General features: G+C 46.6%; 1 protein-coding gene across 3 annotated transcripts in view; it reads left to right on the top strand.

Annotated features, from left to right (window-relative positions):
• The window catches only part of LOC105873570 (carboxyl-terminal PDZ ligand of neuronal nitric oxide synthase protein), a 293,709-nt gene that overhangs the window by 199,847 nt on the left and 80,217 nt on the right, over window positions 1-13,645 (top strand). For all 3 annotated transcript variants that reach the window (XM_012768617.3, XM_012768618.3, XM_012768620.3), the window contains one exon: window positions 2,717-2,809. In XM_012768617.3, coding sequence (XP_012624071.2) covers window positions 2,717-2,809 — 93 coding nt within the window. The remainder of the gene's footprint in view (window positions 1-2,716; window positions 2,810-13,645) is intronic.

Below are 13,645 nucleotides of genomic sequence, written 5' to 3' on the forward strand. Positions count from 1 at the left end.
CTCTACTCCTTTGGCTAGCAGGAGCAGCCCTGGTTTTAGTGGCTTGTTCAGAAGGGAGGGACAGCTGGAAGGTTGTGTTTATTAAAGCCCAAGTGAGAGGAGGTAAATGCAGGTGTGGTCAGGAAGTGTAGCTGGTTCACCCCTCCCGGTAGGCACAAGGCCAAAGTCAGCAACTTGCAGATTCCCATGCCGGTTCTCCCACCCCGAGGTCATTTTAGTTCATCTAGCACTGCAGTTGAGCAGAATGCCGCAGTCAGGACGGCATGCTGTGAATTGGAGCCGTGTCCCAAGTGCCTGCCAATCAGACCAACTCCAGCCTTCACCGTCTGTGGCTGCTGAGCTGGAGAGGAATGTGTTACGTGGCTGAGGTCCTGTCCTAAGCCAGACTCCAGTGCAAAGAGCTCTTCTCCTCCCCATCCTACCAGATGCACCCCTCTTTCCCCCCTTAACTCTTCACTCTTACCTGGCTTTGGGTTCCCGTGCTGAAGCAGAGTTTTCTTCTGTCTCCTGTTTGCTGCTTTGCTTTCTCTTCTTCCAGGCCCCCTTGATAACAAGGAGAGCTGTTGACAGGGCAGAGTGGAGGAGGGAGAAGTGGCTGCCAGGCTGGGGAGTGACGTAGGTTGCCTTTACCTGGAGACTCAAATCAGCGATCAGCCAAAGTCTGCCCTGACATACATAAAGAAAGATATTTTACCTCAGTTAGTGAGGTCGTATCCTTGTCTATAAGAACCAGACAGCCAAGGAGCATCAATGCTAACTCTGTACAACAGATAAGATCGATGAGATTTTAGTAGAAGGGTTAGACTTTGACAGTAGGGAGTTCTAAGTTGGGTTCTTAACATTAGAGGGTTAAAAGTCATGGCCAAGTGCAAGTTATGGAGTTCTTATAAGATTTTCAAAGTAGGCTATGTGTTTATCCCGTTAGGATGGATTAGGTTCATTCCTATCAGCACCCTAACTATAGAAGGAGGTTGCAGATGCATGGTCAAGGAGCTGGGTGCCTATTACCAGGCGTGGGTGGTAACATGGTAGGAGAAAGGTCTTCAGCATAAAGGACTCAGAGAAAGGGGGCTGTAGGTTGGCACTGCGTCTTATTTTTTAGTCTGCAGCCCAGATGTTTGATTAGAGAGCTTGCTAGTTAAGTCTGATAGGTGGTGATAGTAAGATGTGGACCAGATGTGAAATGGTTTTAATAAACTGGAGAAGCACTCAAAATGAAGTTCATTTAGGAAAACGTAGAATTATACCACCAGTTATGGACAGCTACACGGCATGAGAAGTGGCCGTGGAGGAGCAAATGTAACAGATCTGGGATCGAGGATAAGGCCAGTATCAATCAGCAGTGCAGGGCCATGGTTGGAGCAGCCTTGTCAGGACTGCAAATAAAAGTTGAAAATACAGGGCTTGTGAGGCATTGTCTTCCCTTGTAACTATCGTTGGTCATATCTTTTCTAGGATCTCCTCCAGCCACCAAATCTTCAGTCTGGTCGGGCCTGGGTAGACTTGCAGACTGATTCACAGATAAAGGAATTTGGGAACTGAACTTTTGTAGAGAATAACTTAGGATTCATAATTATCTCTTAATATGTTAAAAAAACAAAAAACTTAATGCAAAAAACAGGTTCAGCTCTTCTTAATCTTCAAGGATGAAATGGAATTTCTGTAGCATTTGGTTAGACACTTCCACTTGCCTGACAGTGGAAGTCATTAAATAGTATAATGAGTTATTGATGGAAGGTTCTGACTTTTTTTTTTTTTTTTTTAAGACACAGGGTCTTATTCTGTTGCCCAGGCTGGAGTGCATTGGCACGATCATAGCTCACTGCAACATTGAACTCCTAAGCTCAAGGGACCCTCCTGCCTCAGCCTTCTGAGTAGTTGGGACTACAGGCGTGCATTACCACGCTCAGCTAATTTTTTTTTTTTTTTTTTTTTTTTTTTGAGACAGAGTCTCACTTTGTTGCCCAGGCTAGATAGAGTGAGTGCCGTAGTGTCAGCCTAGCTCACAGCAACCTCAAACTCCTGGGCTCAAGCGATCCTACTGCCTCAGCCTCCCAAGTAGCTGAGACTACAGGCATGAGCCACCATTCCCAGCTAATTTTTTCTATATATATTAGTTGGCCAATTAATTTCTTTCTATTTATAGTAGAGACGGGGTCTTGCCCTTGCTCAGACTGGTTTCGAACTCCCTACCTTGAGCAATCCTCCCGCCTCGGCCTCCCAGAGTGCTAGGATTACAGGCATGAGTCACCACACCCAGCCATAATTTAAAAAAATTTTTTTGTAGAGATGAAGTCTCACTGTGTTGGCCAGGCTGGCCTCAAACTCTTGGCCTCAAGCAGTCCTCCCTCCTTGGCCTTCCAAAGTGCTGGCATGACAGGTTCAAGCCATTGTTCTGATTTTTCAATGAGACTTTCAAAGCAGTCTATATTTTCATCTTGTCAAAATGGATTAGGTCCATCCCTGTGTCCCTACCTGATGGCTGAGAGGTAGAATTAAGTGTTCAGAGTCCGTTTTCTAACCCAAAGATGGCTTGAACCCTGTCTGCAGACATCCACCTGCGTTTACATCCCCAGAGGTGCTCCCTGTCCCCAGGAGCTGTGCTACCACCCCACCCCTGTCTGTGGTCCTCTTTTCTGGGCCACAGGCTAGCTGGGGCTGTGCAGATGCACTCATCTAATCGGACTGCACTTCTTTGTTCTCTTCTCCCTTGCAGTATGAATTTAAAGCCAAGAACATCAAGAAGAAGAAAGTGAGCATTATGGTTTCAGTGGATGGTGTGAAAGTGATTCTGAAGAAGAAGAAAAAGGTAAGTGGCTCGGAACCAGAAACTGAGGTAAAGAGGGAAGCTAGAAAAGTCAGTGTGGGATGCCTTTTCCTTCTAGGCCAGGTGTCTAGACAGGATCCCTCCCTTATCCGGAGAGCTATTTTGCCCTGACCAGGAACAGCATTGAGAGGCTGCAGTGGAGCAGAGAAGGAGGCAGGGCCGGTGGTCAACTTGGCTTGGTCAGTCCTAGTGCCCCAGGTGACAGGGGTCACCTCCCATCATCCCCGTCTTCAAACCGCCTTCCCGTTGTCATACCTTTACCTTTGAGTCTTGCTCTTGGGGAATATGTTCAGCGTAAGTGACCATAAGTAACAGGGATTCAGTGGGGTCGGGGAGAGAGAGGAGGCTCCCTCAGTAGCTGTCTCCTGATTGCTGGAGCAACCCTCAGTCCCACTGCAGGTGCCCACATTCCCCCTTGTGCCCTCCTGTTACAGTCTGTTTAAATAGACCCTCAAGACCCAGCCCCTGCTGCTGTCCAGTGTGTAGGAAGGGTGGAGCGTGGCCAAGGTGGGAGGAAGAGGATGGTATTGATCCACTCCATGGGCATTCCTCTGAGTTGGGGTGAGACTAGCAAGTGAGCATGTGTTTAAGCCTTGTCTGTTTTGGCTTAGCTGTGTGTGTTGTGGCAGAATCACGTGTCTTGGAAAAACCAGATTTGTATTGGGGGTTGGGTGGGCAGTGTGTGTTTTCATTAAAAAAAATAAAGGAAAAGAGCTTGGTGGATTGAGGATATGTCAGGAGAGTCATCTTTTTTCCCCCTTCCTGCTTCTTGACTCTGCTGATGCCTTTATTTATAATACCTTTGTTTCACATTTATTGATAGTAGCACCATAGTGTGGTACTATAAAGACCTCTTGAGCTTCTTATCTAAGTTGCTCTTAATTCAGATGGAGTCAAGGCCAACCTTGAGTCTGGGGTTGAGGGGGAGAGTGTGGAGGTTATGGAAGACAAAGACATCCATTGTAGTGGGCAACATAAATTTGGAGAACCGTATGGTTGAGAGGGGTCTTAACGGGCAGTTGTCTTGTCAGTCCAAGGACTTAAATCTTCTCTGTAACATCTTCACAGAAGGGATTGTCCAGGTGTGACTGGACACCTCCAGTGATGGGACATTTACTACTTCTGAGGCAGCCCGTCTCACCTCTGGGGACAGCTCTAGACAGTTCCAAAGGGCTCTCACATACTAAACCAAAACTCGTTCTCTCACATTCCCTAAATGTCTTTAGGGGTGGTTCTAGAAAGTGTTTTATGGCTATGAGGTTGGATGTATGTAGGAAAAAATGGATATACTGTTTTTTAAAAAAAACAACTCCTTCAAAATTCGAAAGTGTAGAAAATTTGTAATAGCTTATTAAATACCTTTGACTTTATAAGCCACCACTGTGGGGACCGTGGTCCCCACCTTGTTACCTGGGTTGTCCTTTTTGCCTCCTCCTCTCACACACATGTCACAGTGGTCAGAGTGTTATCTTCCCGGGAGTCGCTGAGCAGGACAGTTACTGAAGCAAGCTGAGGTTAAAGAAACTACGGTGACAGCAGTGCGAATGTGACCAGGAGATGTCCTCAGAGGAGAGAGTGGGCCAGTGCGGCCCAAGCTCATGACTCGGGGGCCAGGCTGAATCCTAGCCTGGCTTTTGTCCCCTGTGTCAGATTGCCGTACTCAGTCCTGCATGCCAGGGGAACTTGTGGCTTAGTGTGCTCGTGTTCCAGCTGATAACGTAATTGCCATTTGTGGGCGTTTTCCAGGCTATCAGGCACCTTCACACCCGTTATCACTCGTCCCGTGATCAGTCTATGTGGACGTTTGTGTCGGTCATTGTCGTGACACCCTGTCACGGTGCCGCACAGATGATGTCCTCACTGAACCGCCCACGTCCTCACCGAGGGCTAAGCTGTTCCAGAGTCAGAAGCTCAGACTCATCACTTTCAAAGCTGAGAGACTCCGGATGCTAGCTCACAGCGGCAAAGCTCAAAAGAGGCTCACGTCTAGACCAAGAGCTTCTTAAGTTGACAGTCTCCCAGACCAGACGCGGTAGCCGATAAGCACGTTGTCATTCCACCCGAGACGAGTGACGTGAAGGCAAATCATTCGAGGGGAGCTGGGCGAGTGCAGAAGCGGAGCCGGTCAGCTAATTGTAGGACAGGAGTGTTTGCTGGCCCCGGGCTCCACGGTGAGCAGATCTGCTGATATTTCTGATGGCCTTGTTGGGCGGACACAGCTCCTGGAGTCTGTTTGACAGCCCATGCCGGGGTGTGCCTGTGTGACTCTCTCATGCTTGTATTCTCATAGCTGACGCTTCTAGAATGTCCCCACTACCTCAGTGCACGTGCGCTTCTGACTGACACGATCTTTGTTCACTTTCGGTTAGGTTACGTTTCACGGCCTGCTGTCCTAGGGGCTACTCTGTCCCTTTGGGCTGACTTAATACAGCTCTGATGTCATCCACTATGGGGCAGCTTCATAGTTTTGCTCCGAGGGGACAATCTTACTCTCCACCCCACTGTCTCCTCCAGGTGTCGTGTGCCGTGTGTGGTGCTGTCCCCATTCTGCATGTGGGACAGCTGCGGTTAGATGACACAACACGTAGGACAGCAGTACGCTGAGGTGTCACCTGGGCGAGAAGCCGTCCCCCTTGCACTGGGTACAAAAAGCTAAGCTCGTGTGGTGTCTGCCCGAGGGAGTACGTGGGACCTGGTGACTCACTTTGAAACTCCATCCTTGGTAATCTCCAGTGCGAGTTCGCCCTCCTGCTGGCCCAGAAAAGAGGTGATTTGGCAGGTCTTTGTCAGGTCTGATTCTTCTGATGCCAGGCCTGGGGAAAGGGGACCCTCCCGTCTTATTTCTTCCTCCCACGCTTGGTGTCCGTTTCAGGACGGTGGCTGTGATTTGGATAATGCCTTTAATCACCGGGTTCATTTTACACTGCCTCTGACAGATGAATGCACATTAACAGCAATCAGCCTCTTTGTTGTCCTGTTCCCACGTGACAGTCCTCTGGTATTCGAGTGCTGCCACCACACTCACACACTTGCTTTCTCTCTTTCCCTCCGCTTAAAGAGTTGCGAGGGGGAGAGAGTAGACACGTCATCGTGCAAACGCACAATTTCCCACAAGGAAGTGGAGCAGATGTCAATGGGGGACATTGTGATTGAGAACTAGAGCTCTTGCCAGGCCGCTGTAGGGTAGAAACCACGTACAGCCTGACGTTCCCTACTGATGAGTCGGCGCTTGTGGCTGTGTTAGGTGGTAAGAATGTTGAACAGTCCTCTCCTCCAGCAGACAGCGTGTCACACTGGGTCGGTGTGACAGGTTGGACAGCATGTCACACTGGGTCGGTGTGACAGGTTGGAAGGAACCCTCGGCTAAGAGAAGAAGACCTGGTTCCAGTTCTAGCTCTACCCTTTCTGCCTATACCTCTGAGCAAGTTATATTGACTCTCTGAGTTTCAGCTATAAAGTGAGGGGTTGGATTAGGTGATCATTTTCAGTTTTCCAGCTCTGGGACAGGAGGGGCCCCTGTGAGATCTGGCACCTCCTGAAGCAGCCACCCAACCTGCTTTCTCTCCTAGCTTGTCTACAGCTGGTGAGCAGTGGTGTGCTTCCTGGCCCAGGAGAGAAGTGTGTTTACAAGGGGTCCCTGCCCTCCAGTGAACTTTTTAAGGGCAGGGGCCATCCTCATGAGCCCAGCACTTATCTGGACACCTGACTCGTGTAGCAAGTTTTCAATAATCGTGGCCATTGGCTAGCTGGATGAGTGGACATTATTGGTGTGTGTGATGATGTCATCAAATCATGAAGATGCACATACTTAGCAATTTGATCAAATGAAGTCTGGTTTGCTGGTTTTATCACATTCTCCTCCCTCTTTTTTCTCCTGCCAATTTGCCAGTTTAAGAAAAACAAAGACAAGGATGAGAGCCTTTCCCAAACATAGGAATGCTTCAATAGAAATTGCTAATTTCTGTAGCATCATGTGTAGGACTTATTCAGGTGACTCTTATCTTCAGGTGCACCATACCAGTGTAGGCACTAGCCAAATATATTATAATTATCTCTCATTGAGATGTAAAAAACATCTTTTTGGTTTTAACAAGTATCTGAAGATGCTGTCATCTTGAACTGATGCCAGCAGATAATGAATCTCAAATTCCTTATGAATCTTGGTTGAATTTGTGGTGTGAACCCAGTTACTAAGATAGTTAGCTGTTCTTTGTCTCTCAATCAGTACGTTTTCTTCAACTCCCAGCTAGGCCCAAGTAACGATCTTTTCTGTGTGTATAGAAATACACGATTATTTATTATAATATTGGAATCATGCTCTAGCATCATTTGCTAGGGAGTGGAATCCTGAGTGAGAAAGATTATTCTTGAACTTCATCCAAGGGATTTTTCTACTAAAGGACCCAAAATGCCTCAGTTTCATGTGGTTTCTCTTATAAACCAGTAACTTTGTTGGGATGCCCTAAGGCAGCATTCTAGAAAGGCTTCATCATTCTCATTAACAAATATTCATTGTGTGTCTACCATGTCTGAGGAACTGTGTAGGTATACAGGGGTGTTAGATATGGACCCCTTCCAGCAAAATTATTTTTTGGCATTATATGCATACATAGGTCTATTGCAGGTCTTGAAAGATTACATTATAGTTATTTATCTCTTTCCCTCATAGGTTGTGGGCCTTTAGGGGTCAGGGACCATGTCTTCTCTCAAATCTTACCTTATGTTTTGGGGAAGGTGGAGGACCAGAGAGAACAAACTGATGTCAGTAATTACACACAAAGATGATAATGAGAACAGCTAGTGATAATAGCTGACATTGAGCACCTACTGTTTTCCATGCCTTGTTTGCTGCACTGTACACTTATTAATTCCTCATAACTGTCCGATAGGTAGATTCTATTCTTATGCTCATTTTGCAAAAGAAGATTGAGCAATTTGCCCAAGATCTCAAATCCTGTCTGTGTTTGTCAAGGTTCGAACAAGGTCTGTCTTGCTCAAATCCCAAGCAGGTTCTTTCCACTACTCTCTTGCTGTGTGTGTGTAGTAAACTCTTTAGACTCCTTTAGATAAAAGCTAATCTATGGGAAATGTCTAATTAATTAATCCAGGGTCTTTAACTTCTAACCTGTATTCTGTCGTGGGTGTACCGCAGCACAAGGAAACTATTTTCCTGCCCAAACAGTATTGTTAGTTGCTATGGAAACACAGAACTCAGATCTAACTAGGTAAGCAAAGGAGGCACTCAGAATTATACAGCCAGAATTTAGGAGAAGGGCCTTAAGAAATGATCTGGTCTGATCCCCAAGTTGATTAGACATGGCAACCGAGGATAGAGAGGTCCAGTGACTGTCCCTAGGCTACCCAGGTAGTTATTGACAGAGCCAGGGTGTGAATCTAAGCCCTAAACTTAGTCTTCTTTCCACCATGTTGTGTTTCTTGGCCTTCTTTGTTTTCTGCTACTTTTAAAACGGGTCTGTTAGTTATTGCTTGTGTTGTGCCAGGGTTTAATTAGTGTTTCAGTTTTGAAATGCATTTTCCTATATCCACAGCTTATACCTGAAAGTGGGAGACAACTTTATTTTCAGTCTAATCCCATTCTGTCTAGAAGCATGGAGAACTTTTCAAGCTGAGTTTATACGGCCTTCAGAAGTCTTTTAAATTTTTAGTATTCATTTTTTTTTTAAAGAAGTCACCATTATTAGGTGTGTGAATAATGGTGAGACTTGCAGACTCTGTGATGTGCCTACTGATAATTTGCGGTAGGGATTGGAAATAAATGTCAGTACAAATTCCTCCTCTACTTTGGAGTCCCTCAGGAAGGGCTTCAATGATGCCATATCCATTCCCAGGCTCCAAAAGGAGGCACAACCACTGTGATAATTATTCCCTGGGTCCTTTTTTTCTGTTGTTGGCTCTGTTCCAGGCAGACCTACCTCTAAACCAGTTCCCACGTAACGTTGCTTGCCAGGAGCCTTTGGAATGGCAAAATGGCTGTGAATTTCCTTGAAGGACTTGACATGTGCACTCAATGGATAAAGGAAAGAGAAGATCCCTGTATCAAGGATGTGCTTATCTTGTTTGTGGTCATACAAAAGCCAACATAGCAAGCCCTGTATACCCTTCCTCTGTTGAAAGCAAAGCACTTCCTAGCAGTGGGAGTGAATGACTTCGATTTCATCCTTTGTCGTGGCAAAGAGATCATGGGGATAGAGGCAGAAGATGGATTCGATTTACCACTGGATCCAGTGGCCTTGGAGGGAAATAAGTTAACTTCTTTGAGCCTCAGTATCCATCTTTAAGGTGGAGAGCAATTTTAATAATCTAAAATAAAGCATTATGTAGAAGTTCTTTCTGTAAATGGGAGAAAGGACTTGCCCCTCATATCAATTAGCAAAGTTCTTGGGAGAATCAAAAAGGAAGCAGATAAAGATGACTTTCCCGTATCTTTCCTTCCTCACCGTCTCACTTTTCGTGTTAGTCTGTGTTCTCTGAGAACAAGTGCTGAGACAGTGTTAAATGCCCGTGGGAGAAAATGGGAGGCATCTGGGCGAGGCTGGGATGGCTGTAAGATTGTGGGGCAGGTCTGCCCCTGAGTGCAGGAGAGAGGGAAGGAAGGAAGGAAGGAAGGAAGGAAGGTTGAGAAAGGTTCTTAGACTGCAGTGTGGTCTGAGGAAGGCGTGGCAAGACCTCAGGGAGTTCTGAAGCCAAATTCATCATCTGTCAGGGGATTCCCACGTCCCCTACGAACCAGGCCTGCCTTGTTATCCCTCCATGCATGGCCTCTGACTGGACGTGATGGTGGATTTCAGAGTGCATCAGCTGGGGCCCGTGGTCAGGCCTCCCTGTCATTGGAGGTCTGTGGGCTACGCTCTTGTGACCACACCTTCATTTCTCCAGAAAAATTTGACTCTCCAATATATGAAGTGGAGCCTTCCTTCAAGTTAAGCTGCTGCATCTCACGGACTTTTTAAATTACCTTGGAGCAAGGAATCCACAAAGAGAGGAGAGAAGCAGGAAGGAGAGGTACAGAGAGAGATGGGTTAATAATAAACTCTAGTTTCGAGACCTCCTGAAAGGCTCAGCAGTGCCACAGGCATCCTTGGCAGGCACGAAAGGGACTTGAGTAAGAGAAAGGAGTCACATATGTACTCACACAGAGGTGGGGTGTGGCAGAATGCCAGGCAGTTGCCCCTGGGCATTGACCTGCGCTAACAGGCACGCCCTCCCCACTCTTGATCTCTTCCCCCATTCCTTTCTATTTCTGGAGCCAGCGAGGAGGTAGATCTTCCTCTTCATGAGCACTTAGCTTATTGGCCTCCCTGCTACTGCTGCTCCTAGTGCTCGTGCTCCCAGTGGGGCCACGCAAGGCCCTGCCTGAGCCCAGACTCGGGGTGGAAGGAGGCTGAAGGCCAGCCCTGCTCTGCCCAGGGCGGCTGGTCCTCTCGGGCTGTTTGTAGTAAATAAGGCCGCGAAGGCCCCCTTTCCCCAGAAGGCACCCAGAGATGCTGACGGCTTTAGAGGTGCATGCCCCCCCTTTCCTCCTCCTTCCTTCCATTCCCATCTGGACTGAAAATGTCTTCATTTCCTGGTATGCCATGGAGACCACAGCCAATGCTGGACAGTGACTAGCAAAACTGAGATTTCAGGGGGGGAAATGGGCATTTATTGAAACCTTAAAATCTGTACCCCCATAATATGCCAAAATAAAAAAAAAAATTAAAAAAAAAAAAAAACAAAACAAAACTGAGATTTCCCCCACATAGCTACCAAGACTCCAAGTCCTTATTTTCAAGCATTAAAAAAAAAAAAAAAAAAGGCCGGAATGGGAAGGGGCCGTTGCCTCATGTAAAACTTGGAGCTATGCACGTTTTCTGACAACTGTTAAGCAGAGTTTGGGTACAGTTATTGTTCAGTAATATATCTCTGTCCTATCTGTGGTTGAAACCATCTTTGATTAATAATACCTCAATCTGGAAAATTAGATTTCCTTCCTATTTCTTATTTCAAACATTGTTTCCTAATTTTTTTTTTCCTTAGAAGAGTGTTTCCATATAGAAAAGTGAGTAGGGGGTGGTTTGTGTTGTTTTCTTCTTTAAAATACATAAAATACTTACAAAATAGAGGAGCTAAGAGAAACCATTGTAGACCAAGAATTGTAGGCCAAGAGAGAAGAAGAAAATTGTTCTAGATTTGAGACATTGGTGACATACATAGAGTCATGTGAAATATGTGAAGTAAAGCCTCCTCAGTTAAGCCATCTGTCACACTGCGTTGCCTCTGAATTAGACCAGAGCAGTGGAGTCATCACTAGTCTAAAAATCAGGAGAATTTGGTTCTAGTCTTGACTGGGCTATCAACTGGGAGTGACATCTTGCTTTAGTGACAACACTGCTTAGAGTATTATTTGAAAGAAGTAGGGTAGGAAGATGTTGAGTGGATGTATAGGAGGGGTGAAGACTCCTTAGCTCTAAAGTTCTTGGATTATCATTCGGGCCTTGAGGAGCTTGAGTTAAAAAGCTCCAACCTGGTCCTGCGCAGTGGCTGACGCCTGTAATCCTAGCCCTCTGGGAGGCTGAGGCGGGCGGATTGCTCGAAGTCAGGAGTTCGAAACCAGCCTGAGCAAGAGGGAGACCCCATCTCTACTATAAACAGAAAGAAATTAATTGGCCAACTAATATATATAGGAAAAAATTAGCTGGAGGTGGCGCATGCCTGTAGTCCCAGCTACTCGGGAGGCTGAGGCAGAAGGATTGCTTGAGCCCAGGAGTTTGAGGTTGCTGTGAGCTAGGCTGACACCATGGCATGCACTCTAGCCTGGGCAACAAAGTGAGACTCTGTCTCCAAAGAAAAAGCTCCAACCACATTTGCCTTGGGTTCTTAAATAACCAAAACATTGGTGAGTCCCTGCTAATCCCCAAACCCATCGGATTATCCTAATAATTTCCAGATCTTGTCATAGATTTAATATAATTATCCAAAGATTACTATAAGACCTTTAAAGAGAGGAGACTAGAATTTAATGGGATTTTTTCAGAAAAGGAAAATAGATTAAAAAAAAAAAAGAGTTTTGTGGGTTCCCCCCCCCCCTGCAGGATATTCCATATGGGTGCTGGGACCTCTTTTAAAAGTAAAGTATTTCTGGCTTCTGTAGACCCTGCCAATGTTCATTCTTATTAGATTAACACAAGGTGCCCCAGGAGCCTGCTTTCTACATCCTGCTATTCAGGTCTGCCAGAGAAAGAAAATAGTTGGTCTGTATTATTTTGCTTCATTATTCTTTCCTTTTAATGCGTGTCTTAGTTATATTCTTTAAAATTGCAAGGAAGAGCCTTGCCTGGGTCACCTTTGATGGAGGTGTATCATGGGGCTCAGAGGGACCACAAGCTAGTGCTCAGTGCATCCTCTCTCAGCATTGCAGCCGATTGGAGTGGAAATACATGTGTGGGTCATCAAAACTCTCTGCCGTTACTGGGGGCTCAGCCTAGACTCTGTCAGGGATTTGATATTCCCCAAAGAGAGTATTTGATTGGGTAGAGTTGGATCTTTTTAGTGTATAGCTCAATGATTGGGCATGTGGATGCCAGTCCCTCAGGGGTGCTTGCCCTCCCTGTGGTCCGTCAGGTGTGGATCCTGAGCCCTGTGGGTCACCATCAGGTCACCAAGGCTGGTCTCATTACATGCACCCAGCATAAACCACATCGCCTATACGCAGACGATCTTTGGGGCTGCTTTCCTCAGAAAGGGAGCGTGGATGTGACAGTGTCTTGGAGTTTCATGGCCTTTTTGGTACGTTGAGTCATTTGCTCCTCTACTAACTTTGAAATTCAAAGCAGAGCAGCAAAGACACCTAGGAGCAGACTTTCTTGAATAGTAAGAATAAGAGAGCAGTGAGGATCCAGTCCCTCAGGAGCAGAGCAGCCCCTGCTGTCACCCCACCAAGTGTTTTATTCCCAGCATCCACTCACTGAGTGGCACTGAGGGTGCACCCTGGCCAGGGACAGAGGTTAATGGGATCATGGCCAATTGACTGTCTCTGGAATGTCATGGGCCCCTCCCTGTGCCAGGCCTCACTGAGACTCCAGAGGAATGTGCAGGGTGTGCAAGAGAGCCTCTGGCTGGGGGCTTCTGTTTGGCTTTTCTTTGGGGTGCAATAGTGGCTCTCAACCTTAGGGTCACATCAGAATCACTTGAAGTGTTTGTTAAAGCTACAGATTACCGGGCCTCACCTTAGACCTACTGTATTCAAGTCTCCAAAGAGGTTGAGCTCAGGCAACTATAGTTCTTAGAAAAGTCTTATACACACACACACACACACACACACACACACACACATATGAACTAGGCTTTTGCTTCTGGAAAGATGGAGTAGATGTACTTTCCCCATTCCTCCTGCTAAGTAGAGCTGAAAACCATGGAAATTATATGTAAAGTAAACATAAGATCCTGAGAGGTGGCGAGAAGGCAGCCTGGCTATAACCCAAGGAGTTACGTAGTTGTGAGTTTTCCTGGGTTTTCTTTTCATCTCATATATCCCAGACTTGGAGCTGAGGAAGCTGGCAAGCCAGATGTGCCAACGGGAACAGGCTTAAAAGCCCCAACAAAAGCCTGCTCTCATGAGCCTGAGAAGGAGAAAGGGGCAGCATAGCGAGGCAGACGACTTTCAGACAATAACCACTCTCTTCCAGCCAGACAACACAGAAAACGAGCCCCCACCACCCAGGCCAGCAGTGGCTGAGCAGGAGCCAAGACTTCCACCTTGCGGGCTGTAATGAGGTGCCACAACCACCCCACTGGGTGGTGTCACAGCAGGCCGAGAAA

This window comes from Microcebus murinus, chromosome 2 (genome assembly GCF_040939455.1).
Source record: "Microcebus murinus isolate Inina chromosome 2, M.murinus_Inina_mat1.0, whole genome shotgun sequence".
Lineage (NCBI taxonomy): Eukaryota > Metazoa > Chordata > Mammalia > Primates > Cheirogaleidae > Microcebus > Microcebus murinus.